Source organism: Scyliorhinus torazame, chromosome 9 (genome assembly GCF_047496885.1).
Source record: "Scyliorhinus torazame isolate Kashiwa2021f chromosome 9, sScyTor2.1, whole genome shotgun sequence".
Classification (NCBI taxonomy): Eukaryota; Metazoa; Chordata; class Chondrichthyes; order Carcharhiniformes; family Scyliorhinidae; genus Scyliorhinus; species Scyliorhinus torazame.
In genome coordinates this window covers 97,682,523-97,704,494 of record NC_092715.1, presented here as the reverse complement: position 1 = coordinate 97,704,494, position 21,972 = coordinate 97,682,523, and the positions used below count along the sequence as shown (strand labels likewise).

Below are 21,972 nucleotides of genomic sequence, written 5' to 3'. Positions count from 1 at the left end.
TTCATGTTGTACCGTGGGACGAGACCGGGGTGCCCCCTGTCCCCCCTGCTGTTTGTCCTGGCAATTGAGCCGCTGGCTATGGCACTACGGGAGTCTAGAAACTGGAGGGGTTTGGTCCAGGGAGGGGAGGAGCATCGGGTCTCGTTATATGCAGATGACCTGCTTTTGTATATTGCAGAGACTGTTCTTGGAGTGCAGTCGGGGAGGGGGGTGGGAGGGCTGGCGCTACCGAATCTGTGTAGCTACTACTGGGCAGTTAATGTGGCAATGATTCGGAAATGGGCAATGGAGGGAGAGGGGGTGGCGTGGAAAAGACTGGAGGCGGCGTCATGTGTGGGTACTAGCCTGGGGGCACTGGTGACGGCACCGCTACCGCCGACGCGGTACACCACGAGCCCGGTGGTGGCGGTGAGACAGGATCTGGGGGCAGTGGAGACGGCACAGGGGGAAGGTGGGGGCCTCGGTTTGGTCCTCGATACGGGAGAACCATAGGTTTGCACCGGGCAGGATGGATGGCGGATTTCTAAGTTGGCATCGGGCGGGAATTAAAAGGATGGGGGACCTATTCATTGACGGGACTTTTGCCAGTCTGAGGGCGCTGGAGGAGAAATTTAGGTTACCCCCGGGAAATGCCTTCAGGTATATGCAGGCCAGGGCGTTTGTGAGGAGGCAGGTAGGGGAATTTTCGCTGCTGCCGTCCCGGAGGATACAGGACAGGGTGATTTCGGGTGTGTGGGTCGGAGAGGGTAAGGTCTCGGCGATTTACCAGAAGCTGCAGGAGGTGGAGAAAGCCTCGGTGGAGGAGCTGAAGGGCAAGTGGGAGGAGGAGCTAGGTGAGGAGCTGGATGAGAGCCAGTGGGCTGGCGCCCTGGGCAGGGTTCATTCCTCCTCGTCCTGTGCCTGGCTCAGCCTGATCCTGTTTAAAGTGGTGCACAGGATGCATATGACAGGGGCGAGGATGTGTCAGGATTTTTGGGGTAGAGGACAGTGTGTGAGGTGTTCGGGGAGCCCAGCAAATCACGCCCATGTGTTCTGGGCGTGTCCGGCACTTGAGTGGTTTTGGAGGGGCTTCGCAAGGGCTATGTCCAGAGTCTTGAATACTCGGGTAAAACCAAGCTGGGGGTTAGCAGTATTTGGGGTGTCAGACGAGCCGGGAGTGCAGGAGCCGGAAGAGGCCGGAGTTTTGGCCTTTGCCTCTTTGGTAGCCCGGAGAAGGATCTTACTAATATGGAGCTACGCAAAGCCCCCATGTGTGGAGGCTTGGATCAATGACATGGCGGGGTTCTCAGGTTGGAGAAGATAAAGTTTGCCTTGAGAGGGTCTGTGCAGGGGTTCTCCAGGCAGTGGCAACCGTTCCTAGACTTTCTCGCTGAACGTTAGGTGGAGGTCAATGGCAGCAGCAACGGGGGGGGGGGGGGGGGGGGGGGGGCGGTTTCTTGTTTTGGTTGCCCCATTTTTGTTTTTAGTTTGTTAGATAGTTTAATGGTTAGAGGATTAAGTTGCTTTATGTGTTGGCATAATGTCCTTTGTATTTCTCTTTTGTATAGTTTCTTTCCTTCCTGGAGTGTTTTGTAAAAATTTATTGGAAAAATTTTGAATAAACATATTTATAAAATTTTTAATAAAATGTCTCATGACTAATCTCTCGAAGCACTTCAGAATAATAGATGTCACTTTTGCGCGAAGGCAGGTTTTGACCTTTCCGTTCCTATCACCATAGTGGATACAGGACAAAGTAGTTTCTAGAAAGGGGGTGGGGGAGGTGAATGTTTCAGATATCTACAAAGAACTTATGGAGTGGGAAGAAATTCAGATAGGTGAGCTAAAGTGTAAATGGGAAGATGAGATGGGAGGGGAGGTAGAGGTGGGTCTGTGGGAGGATGCTCTGAGCAGAATCAACATATCCTCATCATGTGCCAGGCTCAGCCTGATACAATTCAAGGAGGTTCACCGGGCACACATGACGGTGGCCCGGATGAGCACGTTTTTTGGGATAGAAGAGGTATGCGAGAGGACCAGCAAACCATGTCCATATGCTCTGGGCATGTCCGAAGCTGAGGGGATTCTGGCAGGGATTGGTGGATGTCATGTCCACGGTGATAAAAACAAGGGTGGCACCGAGTCCAGAGGTGGCGATTTTTGGAGCGTCGGAAGATCCGGGAGTCCAGGGGGCGAGAGAGGCTGACGTTTTGGCCTTTGCCTCCTTGGTATCCCGGAGACGGATATTGTTAGTATGGAGGGACTCGAAGCCCCCAAAAACAAGGGTTTGGGTTAGCAACGTGGCTGGGTTTCTCAGACCTGAGAAAATTAAATTCACCCTGAGAGGATTAACGCTAGGGTTCGTTCAGAGGTGCCAGCCGTTTATCGACTTCTTCAGAGAAAACTAAATTGTCAGCAGAGTCAATGGGGAGGGGGGGGGAATAGAGGGGGAGTTAGGCTATTTTGTGTTTAGAGTGCGCGGGAACAGTGAGAGATGGAGGGATGTGTTACGCACTGAACTATGTTTACATTTGTATTTATCATTTATTGTTACAAAATCATAAAAGCCTTAATGAACTTAAAAAAAAATAGATGTCAGGGCCATCGGTCGATAGTCGTTGAGGCACGCTGCCTGGTTCTTCTTAGGCACCGGTATGGAGGGCGGCATGGTGGCACAGTGGTTAGCACTGCTGCCTCACGGCACCGAGGTCCCAGGTTCGATCCCCTGCCTGGGTCACTGTCCGTGTGGAGTTTGCACATTCTCCCCGTGTCTGCGTGGGCCTCACCCCCAAAACCCAAAAGTTGTGCACGGTAGGTGGATTGGACATGCTAAATTGCCTCTTAATTGGAAAAAAAATAATTGGGTACTCTAAATTTAGAGAAAAAAAAGAGGCACCGGTATGATCGTGGTCTTCTTGAAGCAGGTGAGAACCTCGGAGGTGAATAGGGAGAGGGTAAAGATGTCTGCACCCGCAGGTGGTTCATATAGGATCTGAGTGCATGACAAGGGACTCTTATCAGGACCCATTGCTTTCCGTGGGTTCACTTTTGAGAAGGCCGATCTAACTTCAGAGTCTGTAACAGTAGGTATGGGTGTGTCCGAGGCTATTTAGGCAGGTGACATTGGTTTGTTGGCTTCCTGCTCAAAACAAGCATAGAATGCTTTGAGTGCATCAGGGCGGGGTGCTCTGTTGCTGGAGATTCTACTTGGCTTTGCTTTTTATCCTTTATTGTGTTTAAGCCATGCCACAACCAACGAGAGTTTGTGTCGTTAGTCTCGGGCTCTAGCTTAGTCACATATTTTCTCTTTGCATTCCTGATGACTTTGCGGATTTTGTACCTAGATTTCTTGTATTGGTCATGGTCACCTGTCTTGAACGCCTCAGACATGGACTTCAGTAGGGAGTGAATCACCCGGTTAAACCATGGTTTCCGATTTGGGATTGCATATAATATTTTCTTTGTCTTGCAGTCCTTGACACACATAGTGAAGAAGTCTGTGACGGTAGGTTGGCTGCTGAGTTCTTGAATATGGACCAACCCACTGACTCCAAGCAGTCGCGAAGGAGCTCTTCCGTTGCCTCAGACCAGCATTGCATAACCTTCTTTAAAAAGTTTCCGATTAAGGAGCAGTTTAGCATTGCCAATCCACCTACCAGGCACATCTTTGGTTTGGGGGGGGTGAGACCCACGCAGACATGGGGAGAATGTGCAAACTCCACACAGTTGTGCGACCTTAACCGGATCCCCCTGCTTAGGTTTCTACTATTATGCTGGGAGAAGGAGGGGCAGAAAATGTGTTGGTGGAATTTTGACAGGATACTCCTGATGTTGGTCTGGTCGAAGTCTCCGCCCATGATGAACAAAGCCTATGGGTATTCCGTTTCCAGGTTGCTTATAACAATGTGCAATTCATCAATGCCTTCTTCACTTCATCCTGGGGTGGAATGTAGATCGCTGTGATGATGGCAGAAGTGAACTCCCGTGGAAGGTAGTATGGGCGACACTTCACAGTCAGGTATCCCAGGTCCGGGGATCAGTAGTTTGCCAGGGTCAACACATCTGAGCACCAGGAGGGATTGATGAGGAGGTAAACCCCTCCATCCATGGCCCTGCCTGAGGACGCCGTGCAGTCCATCCGGTGAATTGACAAGGCCTCAGGTTGTATGAATCAGTCCGGTGAAGCAGGAGTGAGCCATGTCTCTGTAAAAATAGCACGAGCACAACCGGTCCACCTGAAAGGTAAGTTAAGTTCGCCCAGCTTGTTTTCGATCAGTTGGACGTTTGCTAGGAGAATGCTGGGGAGAGGCGACACCGCATTGTTTAGCCTGACCTGCAGACCAGTGCGTTTTCCTTGTTTCCCAAGAGTTGCCGTCTGCGTCTGGGTGGTCCCGGGGTCTGATGAGAGAAGTCTGACCACTGCACCACTTCTCCCCACGAATTATGAATAATCAATGAATCAATCCTGTTTCTTTCAGCCAATTATTGGGACATACATCCGCCTTGCCTGGTATTGTACTGGCACTGAAATATATAAAGGTTGTTGCTCAATTTTTTGTTTATTCACTCAAGACGTGGGCTAGTTAGGCCAGCATTTCGTGCCCAAACGTTATGGCCCTTGAGAAGGTAGTGGTCAGCTGCCTCCTTGAACTACTGTAGTCCATGTGGTGTAGATACACCCAAGGTGCTGTTTGGAATAGGATTTAATGATTTTGACCCAGTGATGGAACAGTGATACAATTCCAAGTCAGGATAGTGTGTGGCTTGGAGGAGAACTTGCAGATGATAGTGTCTCAATGCATCTGCTGCCCTTGACTTTTAAGGTAATGAAGGTTGCAGTTTGGAAGGTGCTCTTGGTGAATTGCTGCAGTGTGTCCTGTAGATGGCACATACTGCTGCCACTTGCTGTGCTGGTGGTGGAGGGAGTGAATGTTAAAGGTGGTGGATGGGGGTTGCCAATCAAGTGAGCTGCTTTGGCCTGGATGATGTTGAGCTTGTATGTTGTTGGAACTGCCCTCATCAAGGCAGTGGAGAGTATTCCATCACACTCCCGACTTAAGGCTTGAAGATGGTGGACACACTTTGGGGAATTGAAAGGTGAGCTACTTGCCACAGAATTTCCAACCTCAATCTGAACTAGTCCAATTCACTTTCTGGTCAATGGTAATTCTCAGGATGTGGATAGTGGGGAAGTCTGTAATGGTGATACCATTGACTGACATGGGGAGATGGTTGTGTGGTAGAGAAAACAACTTTTTGGACAATCTATGTTAATGATTCAGATGAATATTCAGTACACTGGAGGTAGTACAGTAAAGGTTCATTAAATTGGTCCCTGGTGTGAGTGAGTTGTCCTCTGATGAGAGAGAGTTAGTTAATTGTGCCTATATTCTCTGGAGTTTGGAAAAATGAGAGGTGTTCTCATTCAAACATACAATATTCTGAAGGGCAAGCGGGGATCTGAAACGTGGGAGCACAGTCTCAAGACAGGCTTGGGGGAATCACTACAATATACCTCAGAAATAGCCTCCTGTACCACAGTGTTGTGCTGCGTTCTGCACAACATAGCTATCCAGAAAGAAGCCTGTGAGGAGACATATAAGAGCAGAAATTTTAGTCCACAGTAGATGGGATGAAGACGAGGAGGTGCTGATTGTAAAGCCAAGATGTGGAATGTGGTGAGTATGAAATGCCAGGAAGAGTGAGAGTATAGAAGTACAGTGAGAAGCAAATGCAGTTATGGTGTGTTGCGAAGCGAGCCAAGAAGCAGGTGTACTTGTTGAATGAGACCGAGAGGTGTTACAATGTGCCCTTATGAGTGTAAGTTGAAGAACATCATGGAGGGGAATAACTGTTGAGAGTGACAGCAAGTGGGTGAAAGGAGTATTGTCTGGTTGTGTTGTTCAGAGAGATGGAAGGGGGGGAAGGGGAGGGGGAAGGAGTGGGGGAACGGTGAAAAAGGGGTGGGGGTGGGCGAGAGGGGTTGGGGAAAGGTGGGGAGGGTGTGCGGAGGGGGGAGGATGGGTTAGGGAGGAGAAGGTGGGGGAGAGGAGTACCTGCCTGCCTACCATATTATTGGGACCAGTTCGGGGGGGTGCAGGAAGGCGGTGGGCTAGTATTTTACATGCCTCCCTGCTGAAAACACACCTGGTGGTGGGCAGTAAAAATTCAGTCCTTAACTCCAAAATTATTTAATTAAATTGAAATTCCCTAGCTACCTTTGTAGGATTTCAACTTGCAACTCTGAAGTGTTTCTCTGGGCCTCGAGATTACTCGACAGTAACATAACCACTATGCTTCTGTGGTAGTCTGTATTAGGGGTATTACGGTACCAAGGTTGAGACTGTAAGATCATTGGTGTGGGAGGCACCTGAGACAGGAAGATCATTGGTGAAGCCTGCCTGCTGGTTCCGCTCCAGGCGGAGTATAAGAGTCTGGGTCTCCCTACCAGCTGCATTCTGCACCTGCGCTGCTGGGGGAAACATCTAGTCCAATAAAGCCTTCAATTGTCATCCAATCTCGCTTTTGGAGTTATTGATCGAGCATCAATTTATTGGACTAAATTTTCAAGAATGGAGCTCCGAATCAAGCCGGAGTGTTTGCAACTCTGCCCCCATGCGGCAAACTCAGCGGCAACCTTCAAACACTGGCTGGTGTGCTTCAAAGGATACCTCAGGACGGCCATGACTGCACCCACGGAGGACCAGAAACTGCATGTTCCCCACTCGAGGGTGAGCCCAGAGATCTACATCCTCATCGAGGATGCGGACGATTTCGAGGCCGCGATGGCCCTGTTGAAAGGACACTACATTCGCCTAGTAAACCAGGTTTATGCCCAACATCTGCTAGCGACGAGGCAAAAAACCCCGGGGGAATCGCTGGATGAATTTGACCGTGCGCTCCTGGTACTGGGTAGGAACTGTGACTGCCCGCAGGTTTAAGCCAACGACCACATAGAACTTTTAGTCCGGGATGCTTTCGTTGCAGGTATGCTGTCCTCCCAAATCCGCCAGCGGCTGCTGGAGAAAGGGACACTAGGCCTCAAGGAGTCACGGGCCCTTGCTAGCTCCCGGGATGTGGCCTCCCGAAACGCCCGCGCGTATGCCCCCTACCGCGCGGCAGCCCCTTGGGCAGCGTAGAACCCACCCGTGGCCGACCCTGATGCATCCCCCATCCCCCCACAAGCTTGTGCCGCGTGACTACCAGGCAACCCCGGGGGGGGTTCCCCGCTGTTATTTTTGCGGGCAAGCCAAGCACCCCCGGTAGCGTGCCTGGCCCGCTCCTCCACCTGCAAAGGTTGTGGCAAAATGGGCCATTTCGTGGCTGTCTCCGGGGGCGAACCGGGGCTGCCACCACAACTCTCTCCACGGGCCATGTGCGGGCCGCGGGTGCCGCCATCTTAATTTTCCCCAGCCATGTGCGGGCTCCGGGACCGCCATCTTGTTCCTCGGGGACCACGTGCGATGCGTGGGCACCGCCATTTTGCCCACCCTCCGCCATGTGCGACCTGTGGCCGCCGCCAGCATGGCTGGAGTCTCAGGACCCCGATTCGGATGACCACACACCGCCCGAGGAAAATCTTCAACTTTTACCACGACTCGCCTCGGTGACTCTGGACCAGTCTCGGCCCCGAACACTCTCGACCGCGACGATGACCGTGCTCATCAACAGGCGCAAAACATCCTGTCTGATTGACTCTGGGAGCATAGAGAGCTTCATACATCCCAACACGGTAAGGCGCTGTTCTCTTCCCATACACGCAGTGAACCAAAAAATCTCCCTGGACTCCGGGTCTCACTCTGTAGAGATCAAGGGGTTCTGCGTTGCGAACCTCACGGTCCAGGGAAGAGAATTAAAAAATTTCCGACTCTACGCCCTCCCTCACCTCTGCGCTGCCACGCTCCTGGGATTGGACTTCCGATGCAACCTCCAGAGCTTAACCTTTAAATTTGGTGGCCCTATACCCCCCCCTCACTGTCTGCAGCCTCGTGATCCTCGAGTCGACCCGCCTTCCCTTTTTGCGGACCTCACCTCGGATTGCAAACCCGTCGCCACCAGGAGCAGACAGTACAGTGCCCAGGACCGGACCTTCATTAGGTCGGACGTCCAGCGGCTACCGAAGAAAGGTGTTATCGAGGCGAGCAACAGCCCCTGGAGAGCTCAAGTAGTGGTTGTAAAGACCGGGGAGAAGCACAGGATGGTCATCGATTATAGTCAGACCATCAACAGGTATACGCAGCTCGACGCGTACCCTCTCCCCCGCATATCTGGTTTAGTCAACCAGAGTGCACAATACAAGGTCTTTTCCACAGTGGACCTCAAATCTGCCTACCACCAGCTCCCCATCCGGCCGGACGACCGCAAGTACACTGCATTCGAAGCAGATTGGCGGCTCTACCACTTCCTAAGGGTTCCCTTCGGTGTCACAAATGGAGTCTCGGTCTTCCAAAGGGAAATGGACCGAATGGTTGACCGGTACAGTTTGCGCGCCACATTTCCGTACCTCGGCAACGTCATCATCTGCGGCCACGACCAGCAGAACCATGACACCAACCTCCACAAATTCCTCCATACCGCAAAAACGCTTAACTTGACCTACAACAAGAACAAATGCGTGTTCAGCACCGACCGTCTAGCCATTCTCGGCTACGTAGTGCATGATGGAGTCATAGGCCAGATCCCGAACGCATGCGCCCCCTCATGGAGTTTCCCCTCTCCCACTGCTCCAAGGCTCTGAAACGCTGCATGGGATTTTTTTCATATTACGCCCAGTGGGCCGGCCCACTAATCCAATCCTCAGTTTTCCCCCTGTCGGCAGAGGCCCGCCAGGCCTTCAGCCGCATAAAGGCGGACATCGCAAAGGCCACGATGCACGCAATCGATGAATCCCTTCCCTTCCAAGTCAAGAGCGACGCACCTGACGTAGCTCTGGCGGCCACCCTCAACCAAGCGGGTAGGCCTGTGGCCTTCTTCTCACGCACCCTCCATGCTTCAGAAATCCGTCATTCCTCCGTTGAAAAGGAGGCCCAGGCCATAGTAGAAGCTGTCTGGCACTGGAGGCATTACCTGGCCGGCAGGAGATTCACGCTCCTCACTGACCAACAGTCGGTAGCTTTCATGTTCGATAATGCACAGCGGGGCAAGATAAAAAACGATAAGATCTTACGGTGGAGGATCAAGCTCTCCACCTACAACTGTGAGATCTTGTATCGTCCCGGGAAGCTAATCGAGCCTCCTGATGTCCTATCCCGTGGGACATGTGCCAACGCACAAGTGGACCGACTCCGGGCCCTCCATGAGGACCTCTGCCACCCGGGGGTCACTCGATCCTTCCATTTTATCAAGACCCGCAACCTGCCCTACTTCCTCGAGGAACTGCCAAATCTGTGCGGAGTGCAAGCCGCACTTCTACAAACTAGAGAAAGCGCACCTGATAAAGGCTTCCCGTCCCTTTGAACGCCTCAGTATGGACTTTAAAAGGCCCTTCCCCTCCACCGACCGCAACACGTACTTCCTGAATGTGATTGACGAGTACCCCCGGTTCCCATTTGCCATCCCCTGCCCCGACATGACCGCAGCCACCGTCACAAAAGCCCTCCACAGTATCTTTATCCTGTTCAGTTTCACCGCCTACATACACAGCGATAGGGGATCCTCCTTTATGAGCAACGAACTGCGTCAATTCCTGCTCAGCAAGGGCATCACCTCGAGGAGGACGACCAGTTCTCACCCCCGGGACAGGTAGAGAGGGAGAACGGAACGGTCTGGAAGACCGTCCTACTGGCCGTACGGTCCAGGAATCTCCCAGTCTCCCGCTGGCAGGAGGTCCTTCCCGATGCACTCCACACCATCCGGTCACTGCTGTGTACCATGCCAAACGAAACACCTCATGAACGTCTCCTTGTCTTCCCTAGGAAGTCCTCCTCTGGGACCTCGCTCCCAACTTTGCTGGCAGATCCTGGACCCATTCTGCTCCGCAAACACGTGCGGGTGCACAAGTCGGACCCATTGGTAGAGAGGGTCCACCTCCTTCACGCTAACCCTCAGTACGCCTACGTGGCGTACCCCGACGGCCGGCAGGATACGGTCTCCCTGCGGGACCTGCCGCCCACTGGATCCCCCCACCAACCCCACCCTCCCTCCCACCGGCGCACCCCACGGCTGCCCCCTTTCCAGGTGGATCGGTTCTTCCACTGGTCCCACCCAAGGGTGATGAAGCTACCGAAGAAGCCAAAGTCACGTTCCCGGAGTCACAAATGCCCGAGCCGGCACCTGCATCACCGCCAAAACTGCGACAATCACAGAGGGGGCAGCACGGTAGCATTGTGGATAGCACAATTGCTTTACCGCTCCAGGGTCCCAGGTTCGATTCCGGCTTGGGTCACTATCTGTGCGGAGTCTGCACACCCTCCCCGTGTGTGCGTGGGTTTCCTCTGGGTGCTCCGGTTTCCTCCCATAGTCCAAAGATGTGCAGTTTAGGTGGATTGGCCATGATAAAATTGCCCGTAGTGTCCAAAATTGCCCTTAGAGTTGGGTGGGGTTACTGGGTTATGGGGATAGGGTGGAGGTGTTGACCTTGGGTAGGGTGCTCTTTCCAAGAGCCGGTGCAGACTCGATGGGCTATATGGCCTCCTTCTGCACTGTAAATTCTATGATTCTATGAGGACAACCAGGGCCCCCGATCGACTAATTGCTTCATCCTGATATGTACATGTAAAATGAATACTGTAAATAGTTGTGACATGTAATAAGGCAAAACCCTGATATGTACATATAAAATGAATACTGTAAATAGTTGTGACATGTAATAAGGCAAAACACTGTACCACCAACGGGTACCACCATAACCTCTACCACTGTATGACGCAAGACCACTACATCCGCTGGACTCTCTTTGTTTTACAGGGCGTGAATGTGGTAGTCTGTATTAGGGGTATTACGGTATTAGGTTGAGGCTGTAAGATCATTGGTGAGGGAGGTACCTGAGACAGGAAGATCATTGGTGAAGCCTGCCTGCTGATTCCGCCCAGTAAGGCGGAGTATAAGAGTCTGGGTCTCCCTAGCAGCTGCATTCTGTACCTGCGTTGCTGGGGGAAACATCTAGTCCAATAAAGCCTTCAATTGTCATCCAATCTCGCTTCTGGAGTTATTGATCGAGCATCAGCTTCCATTTCCATTAACAATCCGTAATCCCCAGTGTTATCTCAAAAACTGGAATTATCTGCCCCAATTCCCTGCACTTTCTCCATACCCACTTTTTTTTCAAATATTTATTGATACTTGGAAGGGGATGTGGAGGTGTGAAGGAAGAGGCGAGAGATTACAGTCAGCGGTATTAACACACTTATCTCAATATTGTCTCCATTATTTAATGTTATTATAAAATTGTCAATGTCTCTTAAAATGTGTTAGTGCTCACACAATAACATTGTGAACAGTAACTTTCACGCTGTATTTATTCTTTCTAAATGTAATGATTTACCGATTGACATTTTCGTTACTTTTCTTTGTTTGACCAGTTCCAGAAGAACAGACGAAGGAGGTAAGGAACGTGTGTCTCATGGCGCATCAGCTTAGGTGCCTTTCCCATCTGATGAAAATTCTTATTCATTTTGAAAAACGAATGGATGAACTAACTTCAGAGGTCTTTTTGGGAAGCTTTTCCACACAGCATGGCAGAAATGTTCGAGGTAAAAGCTTAGCAGTGTCTAATGGATTTAAAATGGTTTGTTTTCCCTATTTCCAGTGACGGAATTATAACATCCTTACTTATATTTTCTGGGAGTATGGTTTCCTTTGCTTCCCCCTATTTTCTCTGTCTTGTGCAACATGGACACAGGTGGGTGACCTAATTTCATTCTACCTTTACGTTGTAAATGGGAATAGTGCTCAAATATGTTGTGCCACTATGCTCTGCAGCACAAGAATAAACATTTTTCATTATACTGATTACCCCCCACAGAAAGTAACTTTAAAATCACAGTGGTTGTCATAGGATGGAAGAAATCCGGCACAGCCTTATTTCATAATTTTGAACAAAGAACATTAAATCACAGGAACAGGCCCTTCAGCCCACCAAGCCTGCGCCGATCTAAATTCCTTATTTAGACCTACTACTTATTGCCCAAACAATCTGTATCCCTCCATTCTCCGCCCGTTCATGTGCCTGTCAAGATACATCTTAAAAGTTGCTATTGTGCCTCCCTCCAAAGCTACATTTCTCAAATATGCAGTTATAATTTACATACACAATTGCACTTGCCAACTATTTAGATTTGTATCTAGACTACAGATTTGCATATGTTTTGTGCATATTTGTATGCATCACAAATATTTGCAAAATATTGATATTTCTCATGACAGACTTTGTGAATTGAAAAACACATTGTAAAATTGCCAACATTTGCCTGCATAATAATAATAACTTTATTGGTGTCACAAGTAGACTTACATAAACACTGTAATGAAGTTACTGTGAAAATCCCCTAGTCGCCAATCTCCGGCACCTGTTCGGGTACACTGAGGGAGAATTCAGAATGTCCAATTCACCTAACAATCTCGTCTTTCGGGACTTGTGGGAGGAAACCGGAGCACCTGGAGGAAACCCACGCAGACACAGTGAGAATATGCAGACTCCGCACAGACAGTGACCCAAGCCGGGAATTGAACCCAGGTCCCTCGTGCTGTGAAGCAACAATGCTAACCATTGTGCTACTGTGCCTCCCATACCATTTAGGTGAAGCCATGATGAGCTCCACCATTTGTTAAAAGACCTGTCTTGTTATGTAAACAGCGGAACATGCCACCAATGTAATGTTATAATGTAGCATTGTGAGTGAATATGAAATCATACTCCAAGCCATTGTATGGCTATGCACCTTTGTTTCACACTCGTTAAAGTCACTTAATCAGTTAAGCAAAAGGTAGCTTTGTTTAGATGCATATATTTTGAACAATGACTAAAGTTTAAAATAATTGTTGCCCACAGTTTTTCTGAAAATCAACATGACCACCCTTCCTTAGCTCTCTTAAAGGATGAGATATGAACCTTGCCCCAAACTTCAGAGGAAAGGATAACAGCAGAATACATAGGTGGTCCATAATGGTTAACACCATCACACAAAGTTGAAATGTCTTTTCCTTCTTCGTTGGCAACATAAAAGGAGATTGACTCTTAATTTCTAACTGTTGGAGCCTATAAAATATTATTTAATTGCTGGTTCATATTTAAAAGATATGCAAGAAACTTATCCAAATATACTGTAATTTCTCCTAATGGAGATGGATTTTTCTTTTTGGATTTTGCTGTAAAATACATCAGAAAGCAATGAGGAGAGATCCTTTCTCTTCCTGTCTACATATATCAACAAATATTGGTAGTCTGTTGCAGCTTCATTATTGAATAAAATAATGCATTGTACAATTAAAAACATACTGAGGTACAAGTTCTGCGAGATTGCTAGTTTCTCCAGCTTAATTCACCCCAAGTCACATAATCCGTTGCAAAACATCAAGACTCCTAATCTTAAGGCTTTTTTAGGTGCAAGGATGCTAATAGGCACTTTATAAACATTTCTAAATATTAACACACAAGAATGCAAAAAAACACAAGAAATAGGAGCAGGAGATCATATGATCCATCGAACGTGCTCCTCCGTTCATCATGATCCTGGCTGATCTCAGGCTTCAATTCGACTTTCTTACCTGTCACTCATATCCCTTGCTTTATGACAGACTAAAAGTCTGTTTATCCTAGCCTTAAATGGAGCATCCATGACCCCATGGGGTAAAGAATTCCAAAGATTCATAACCCTTGAGTGAAATAATTTATTGCTAAATGATCAGCTCCTTAGCATGAGCCTGTGCCCCCATGCTTTAGATTCCCCGACCAATGGAAATAACAAAGAACAAAGAAAAGTACAGCACAGGAACAGGCCCTTCGGCCCCCCAAGCCTGCGCCGACCATGCTGCCCGTCTAAACTAAAATCTTCGACACTTCCAGGGTCCGTATCCCTCTATTCCCATCCTATTCATGTATTTGTCAAGATGCCCCTTAAACGTTACTGTCGTCCCTGCTTCCATCACCACCCCCGGCAGCGAGTTCCAGGTACCCACTACCCTCTGTGTAAAAAAACTTGCCTCGTACATCTCCTCTGAACCTTGCCCCTCGTACCTTAAACCGATGCCCCCGAGTAATTGACCCCTCTACCCTGGGAAAAAGTCTCTGGCTATCCACTCTGTCTATGCCCCTAATTTTATAGACCTCTATCAGTTCGGCCCTCAACCTCCTTCGTTCCAGTGAGAACAAACCAAGTTTATTCAACCTCTCCTCATAGCTAATGCCCTCCATACCAGGCAACATCCTGGTAAATCTCTTCTGCACCCTCTCTAAAGCCCCCACATCCTTCTGGTAGTGTGGCGACCAGAATTGAACACACTCCTCCAAGTGTGGCCTAATTAAGGTTCTATACAGCTGCAACATTACTTGCCAATTTTATACTCAATGCCCCGGCCAATGAAGGCAAGCATGCCGTATGCCTGCTTGACTACCTTCTCCACCTGTGTTGCCCCTTTTGGTGACCTGTGGACCTGTACACCAAGATCTCTCTGACTATCAATACTCTTTAAGGATCTGCCATTCACTGTGTATTCCCTACCAGTATTAGACCTTCCAAAATGCTATACCTCACATTTGTCCGGATTAAACTCCATCTGCCATCTCGCCGCCCAAGTCTCCAAACGATCTAAATCCTGCTGTATCCTCTTGACAGTCCTCATCGCTATCCGCAATTCCACCAACCTTTGTGTCGTCCGCAAACTTACTAATCAGATCAGTTACATTTTCCTCCAAATCATTTATATATACTATGAACAGCAAAGGTCCCAGCACTGATCCCTGCGGAACACCACTAGTCACAGCCCTCCAATCAGAAAAGCACCCTTCCTACTCTCTGCCTTCGTTGACCTAGCCAGTTCTGTATCCATCTTGCCAGCTCACCTCTGATCCCGTGTGACTTCACCTTTTATACCAGTCTGCCATGAGGGACCTTGTCAAGGCCTTACTGAAGTCCATACGGACAACATCCACTGCCCTACCTGCATCAATCATCTTTGTGACCTCCTCGAAAAACTCTTATCAAGTTAGTGAGACACAACCTCCCCTTCACAAAACCTTGCTGCCTCTCGCTAATACGACCCCTTGCTTCCAAATGGGAGTAGATCCTATCTTGAAGAATTCTCTCCAGTAATTTCCCTGCTACTGACGTAAGGCTCACTGGCCTGTAGTTCCCTAGATTATCCTTGCTACCCTTCTTAAACAAAGGAACAACATTGGCTATTCTCCAGTCCTCCGGGACATCACCTGAAGACAGTGAGGATCCAAAGATTTCTGTCAAGGCCTCAGCAATTTCCTCTCTAGTCTCCTTCAGTATTCTTGGGTAGATCCCATCAGGCCCTGGGGACTTATCCACCGTAATATTTTTCAAGACGCCCAACACCTCGTCTTTTTGGATCTCAATGTGACCCAGGCTATCTACACACCCTTCTCCAGACTCAACATCCACCAATTCCTTCTCTTTGGTGAATACTGATGCAAAGTATTCATTCAGTTCCTCGCCCATTTCCTCTGGCTCCACACATAGATTCCCTCACCTGTCCTTTAGTGGGCCAACCCTTTCCCTGGCAGTGTGTACCTCATTTAAGTCTCGTCAGAATCTTATATGTTCCAATTAGATCACCGAACATTTTTCAAAACTCCAGAGAATATAAGCCAATTTACACTGCATCTCATCATAGGTCTACCCTCTCAACCCAGGAACAATCTAGTAAACCTCTGCTGTCTCGAATGCAAGTGCATTCTTTCTTAAATATAGAGACCAAAACAACTGCACACAGAATTCCAGATGTCATTTCACCAAACCCCAGCATAATTGTAGAATGTTTAATTTGCAATAAACTGACTATTGTATGTCATTAAAACTGGAAAATGATTCTCTCGTTTTTTTTTAAAGATGTTTTCAGTTATTTAAAATCAAATTACACAGAAATGGTGGAATAGGCACTGATAATTAATTCTTATTTTTTCTGCTCAACTTATTTTCACCTGTATTAATAAATTGTATCAGGTTACCACTTAAATATATCAAGAAATATTTTTATGCAAATAAAAATGAAGTTCTAAAATACTGCCTGGAGATGGTTCAATGTAGATGTTACAATATGCATATAGATTTGAGCAAGAAACTTGAAGAAAACTGTCAAATTTTGACAAGGATGGCAAGGTGGCACAGTGGTTAGCACTGCTGCCTCACAGCGCCAGGGACGCAGGTTCAATTCCGGCCTTGGGTGACCTTGTGGACTTTATACATTCTCCCCGTCTCTGCGTGGGTTTGCTCTGGGTGCTCCGGTTTCCTCCCACAGATTAGATGTGCGGGTTAGGTGGATTGGCCGTGCTAAATTGCCCCCAATGTCCAGGGATGTGCAGGTTAGGTTATGGGATTACGGGGATAGGACGGGTAGACACTCTTAAATGGGCAGAGTGCTTATTCGAAGGGTCGGTGCAGACTCGATGAGCCAATTGGCCTCCTCTTGCACTGTAGGAATTCTATGAATTCAGAAACCTAGGACAATTTTGACTGAAATCTTGCACCCAGGATGTCAGTCCTTGTCCAAGAGAGAATCTCAATCACACTATTTTGAATGGAAAGTCTTTAAAGTTATTGGATAATGTTTCAACTCAAAAGCAAAATACTTTTCTTTCTTGACTAAAATAAATATTATTTGTCATTTATCAAGATTGCATGAGATCCATGACCTGTCGCATGGCAATATTTACACCAGTGCAATGGTATTTTCTTTGTTAGGAGTGCTGAAGAAAACCCTACCAAACAATGATGTGCCATCAGAGATGAACAGAGCTCATATCCATGCTGAACAGTTACTACTTGTGACCGAGGTAATCTAAGCTTTGTATTAATTTTTCAATGTTTGATGCCAATGATTATTCTAATTTATTTATTCTTAAAATCTTGAAGCTTTCAGCCTGAAAGCAACCAACAGTTTTCAGTCTCACTTTTTGCAAATTACAGTCTTAAAAGAATGGTGGCAGAAAGTGTGTTTTTTAATAAAATGCCATTATTTATGGCATCCACCCAGTTGAGGAGGGCTCGGGGGGGTGGTCTTTAAATACAGGGAAAAGGCGAGTAGGATGTTGGCACATCAATTGAGGAAGCAGAAGGCGCGAGGGAGATCGGAAAAGTGAAGGATAGGAGGGGGAATACGGTATTGGACCCGGTGGAGGTGAATGGGGTGTTTGGCGACTTTTATAAGAGACTATATGAGTCGGAATCCCCGGCTGGGGTGGAGGGAATGAGGCGTTTCTTGGATGGGCTAGAGTTCCTTAAGGTGCAGGAGGGGCTGGGAGCTCCCATTGGACTGGTGGAGTTGTTGGAGGGTAAGGGGGCAATGCAGGCAGGGAAGGCCCCAGACCGGACGGGTTCCCGGTGGAATATTATAAAAGAATTTCGGGGGATCTGGGGCCATCAAATCCACAGCAACAATAACAAACACAATACCAATCCCCCAAACAGCGTCCTTCCCTTCAATATACAAACCCGACCATCACCCGTCCATTCCAAGTAAAAAACAAAAGAAAATTAACAATCATCCAGTAAACTATGAACTCAAAACCAACAATAACCCCTACCCACCCAATGTTCGATTGTAACCAATGTAACCAATTCTTGAATGTGCAAACTTCACTTTCTCGAGAGTCAGAAATTCCAGTAGCTCACCCCGCCAAGCCAAGGCCCAGAAGCTGACCTCCACCCTAACAGGGATCGCCTCCGGGCAATCAGTGAGGCGAAGGCTAAAACATCTGCTCCCGCACCCACCTGCAGCCTGGACCGGTCTGACACACTGAAAATGACTTCTGGGGCCCTGGCTCCAAGCTCATGTGTACTAACCCCGAGATGACCTTGAAAACCTCCCTCCAATACTTTTCCAGCTTTGGGCAGGACCAAGACATACGAACATGGTTTTCAGAACTCCTCCCACAGCACTCACATACATCCTCCACCCCCTCGAAGAATTGGCTGATCCTTGCTCTTGTGAAGTGCAGCCTATACACGACCTTCAGCTGTATCAGCACCAACGCCATGCACAAAGTTGAGGCGTTCACCCTCTGGAGCACTTCACACCACAGACCGTCTTCCAGATCGTCCCCCAATTCCTCCTCACATTTGGCTTTAATTATCCCCCCGCCCAACCTGTACCTCCTGCCGTCAGTACCTCTTCCAACAATGAGGGGGCCGGCGCTATTGGGAAGCTCTGAACCTCCTTCCTGGCAAAGCCCCAGAGCTGCAGGTACTAAACACTTCCCCTGCCCAGTCCAGGTTTCTCCCCCAACTTCTCCAGCCTCGGAAAGTGGTCTCTCAGGAACAGGTCTTTTAATACCTGACTCCCCTCTCCTCCCATCTCCAAACCCTCCCGTCCAACCTTCCTGGCTCAAACCTATGGTTTCCCCCTAATCTGCATCTGTCCTGACCCCGTCCCCAGCTTAAACTGCCTCCAAATCTTCAGCATTGCCACCGCCACCAGACTCCGAGTATTTACCCAGGGCCATTGGGAGTGGCGCTGTTGCCAATGCCCTCAGCCCTGAACCCCTACACAAACTCTCCTCCATTCTAACCGCATTGGGACCCCCCCCCACTCCAACCCAACTCCTCACCTTTTCGGCATTCGCCGCCCAATAGTAGTATAATAAATTCGGGAGGCCCAGCCCCCCTGCCGAACTTCTCCCACCCCACCAAAATAAGTGAGGTGATCAGCTTATCCACTTCCTTGAAAAACGCCTTCGGCAAAAAGATTGGCAGGCACTGAAATAAAAACAAAAATCGCGGCAGCACATTCATTTTAATCGCCTGTTCCCAACCTGCAATGACAGAGGGAGACCATCCCACCTTGCCAAACCCGTTTTCACCCTCCCCACCAAGCTGGTAAGATTGTACCGATGGAGCCCACCCCCAGTCCTGCGCCACCTGCACCCCCAAATACCTAAAGTAGGTTGCAGCCCTGCGGAATGGCAGCCTTCCCACACCTGCCCCACACTCCGGTCGGGACACCACAAAGTGATCACTTTTTTCCAGGTTTAATTTATACTCCGAAGAGGACCCAAACGTTCGGAGAAGCTCCAATATACCCCCCATCGACGCACTAGGCTCTGATACATACAGTAATAGATCATCCGCATAACAGACACCTTCCCCCCGTACTATTCCCTTCCACAATCCCGAGCTCCTCAGCACGCTGGCCAAAGGCTCAATCGCTAACGCAAATAACAGAGGGGACATGGGGCACCCCTGCCTGGTCCCCCGGTGCAGAGCAAAGTATCCCGAACTCGTATTGTCTGTGCGGACACTCGCCCTTGGTTCCTTATATAATAGCTGTCCCCACTCCGTGCATTTTGGCCCGATCCCGAACCTCTCAAGAACCGCAATCAAATACCCCCACTCTACTCGATCAAATGCTGTTTCCGCATCCAGTGCCACCCCCACCTCTGTCTCTTTCCCCTCAGCCAGCGTCATGACTACACTTAGCACCCTCCTAATATTTGAGAATAGCTGCCTCCCTTTCACGAACCCCATCTGGTCCTCCCGTATCACCTTTGGGAGGCACCCCTCCAACCTAGCTGCCAGTACCTTCGCTAATATCTTCGCATCCACATTCAGTAGCGATATAGCCCTGTACGACCCACACTCCGTCGGGTCCTTATCTTTCTTCAGCAACAAGGAGATTGAGGCCTGCAGCACTCCCTTCCCTATCACCTCCTCAAACATCTCCACCATCAGCGGCGTCAACTTGTCCTTACATTTCTTATAATACTCCACTGGAAGCCCATCTGGACCTGCCACCTCCCTGACTGCATCCGCCCAGTTGCCTCCTTTTTCTCCTGTTCCCCTACTGACCTATCCAATGTGGTTCTAAATTCCTCCCCCAACCTCGGGTACTCTAGACCGCCCAGGAACTCCCGCATCCCTTGATCCTTCCCCGGCGGCTCCGATCTATACAGTTTTTCATAGAATTCCTCAAACACCCTGTTAATTTGGTCAGGGTCCACCACCAATTTCCCCGTCATATTCCATACCTGGACAATTTCCCTCGCCGCCGCCTCCCTCCGAAGGTGGCCTGCCAACATGTGCCCGCCTACTCCCCATACTCATAAACTACTCCCCTCACCCGCCTCAATTGGTGCACCGCCTTTCCCATGGATAACAGATTTAAACGCGCCTGTTGCTCCCTCCTTCAGTCTAAATGTGCTGCATCTGCATCCCCCGCGTACCTCCTGTCCACCTCCAACATCTCATCTATCAGTCTTTGCTGCTCCGCCCTCTCCCCTTTATCCAGCTTAGACTTAAACAATATCACCTCCACCCTCACCACCGCCTTCAGGGCCTCCCATACCTCCGCCTTCAGGGCTTCCCACACCACTGCCTGCAATACTTCCCCTGTGCAGTTAAAACTCACGTACTCCTCAATAGCCCTCCCAATCTTCTCACAAAATCTTCGGTCCCCCAGCAATCCCACGTCTAATCTCCACCCTGGTCTCTGCACTGTCCCCTTCTCCAAGACCAATGCGATGCATGATCTGAAATTGCTATCGCCGAACACTCTTGACACCCTAACCCAGCCAACAGTGCCTTCTCTACTTCAAAAAAGTCGACCCTCGAATAAACCTTGCGGACCAAGGGGAAAAACGAATACTCCCGCTCCCTTGGGTGCAAGAACCTCCACAGGTCCACTCCTCCCATTTCCCTCATAAGCCCAGTCGGCGCCTTCAACCCCCCCCAACTGGGCCAGCGAGCACGGCTGTGACCTCTCCACCCTTGGCTCCTGCACAAAGTTCTAGTCCCCACCCACTATTAGCTCATGCGAATCCAAATCCGGAATGGCCCAAACACCTTCATCACAAACCCTACGTCATCCAAGTTAGGGCCAGACACACTTGCCAACGCCACCAACCTTCCCTCCAATGCCCCCGTTACTATCACATATCTACCCCCCTGGTCTGCCACCACCTTCTCCATCTCTCTTATTGACCAGAACCGCTACCCCCCCTCCCTGGGCCCTACTGTCAAACCCCGAATGAAACACTTGGCTTATCCAGACCTTCCTGAGCCTCACCCAATCCTTCACCCTCAAATGAGTATCCTGTAAGATAACCACATTGGTCGTTAAACATTTTAGGTGTGCAAAACACCCTCGACCTCTTCACTGGCCCCCCCAACCCTTTCCCGTTCCACGTAACTAACCTAATTGGGGGTCTTTCTCTCCCCACCCCCACACCACCCCTCCTATCCACCATCATCATAACTCCGGGCCCTGCCCACTGGGCCTGGCATGCCCCATTCTATTGTTGCCATCAAACCCCCCCCCCCGGCTCCCAGAATTCCCTCAGCCACTTCCTCTCGAAAGCAACTCACCCAGTAAATATCCCCCTGCTTTTCACATCTATGCCCATTGAAACCTGTTCATCAGGCTCCAATGTCTGCAGCACCCCCCCCCCCCCCCCCAACCTCCGTTCACTAGCCGACTTAAGCTTTCTGGTGTGGGCCCCCCCGCTTGGTTCCAGGATAACAAGAAGAAAATACAAATCCCCTTCAAACCGACAAATCCAGTGCAAACATACAGACTCCAGAAAAACCGTTGCTACAGAAAAAAAACCCACTCTTGCCTCACCGAAAACAACACTGTACCCCATTTAACCCATATGATAACAGCACAAAATAAAAAATAGAACTATATACACTCTATCATCTCCTCTCTCCTCGGTCCAAGACCAGTACCCACTCCCATTCCTCACTTCTACCCCAATCCTTCCGCCTTCAGAAACGCCTCCGCCACTTCCACTGTCTCAAAATAAATGTCTCTGGAATTGTAGGTCATCCTCAACTTTGCTGGGTACACGACGCCAAACCGCACCCCACTGTTATACAG

General features: G+C 49.3%; 1 protein-coding gene across 7 annotated transcripts in view; it reads left to right on the top strand.

Moving 5' to 3' along the window:
• Nucleotides 1–21,972, top strand: part of kiaa0825 (KIAA0825 ortholog) — a 685,054-nt gene that overhangs the window by 121,922 nt on the left and 541,160 nt on the right. For all 7 annotated transcript variants that reach the window (XM_072516291.1, XM_072516289.1, XM_072516290.1 and 4 more), the window contains 2 exons: nt 11,499–11,669; nt 16,842–16,933. In XM_072516291.1, coding sequence (XP_072372392.1) covers nt 11,499–11,669; nt 16,842–16,933 — 263 coding nt within the window. The remainder of the gene's footprint in view (nt 1–11,498; nt 11,670–16,841; nt 16,934–21,972) is intronic.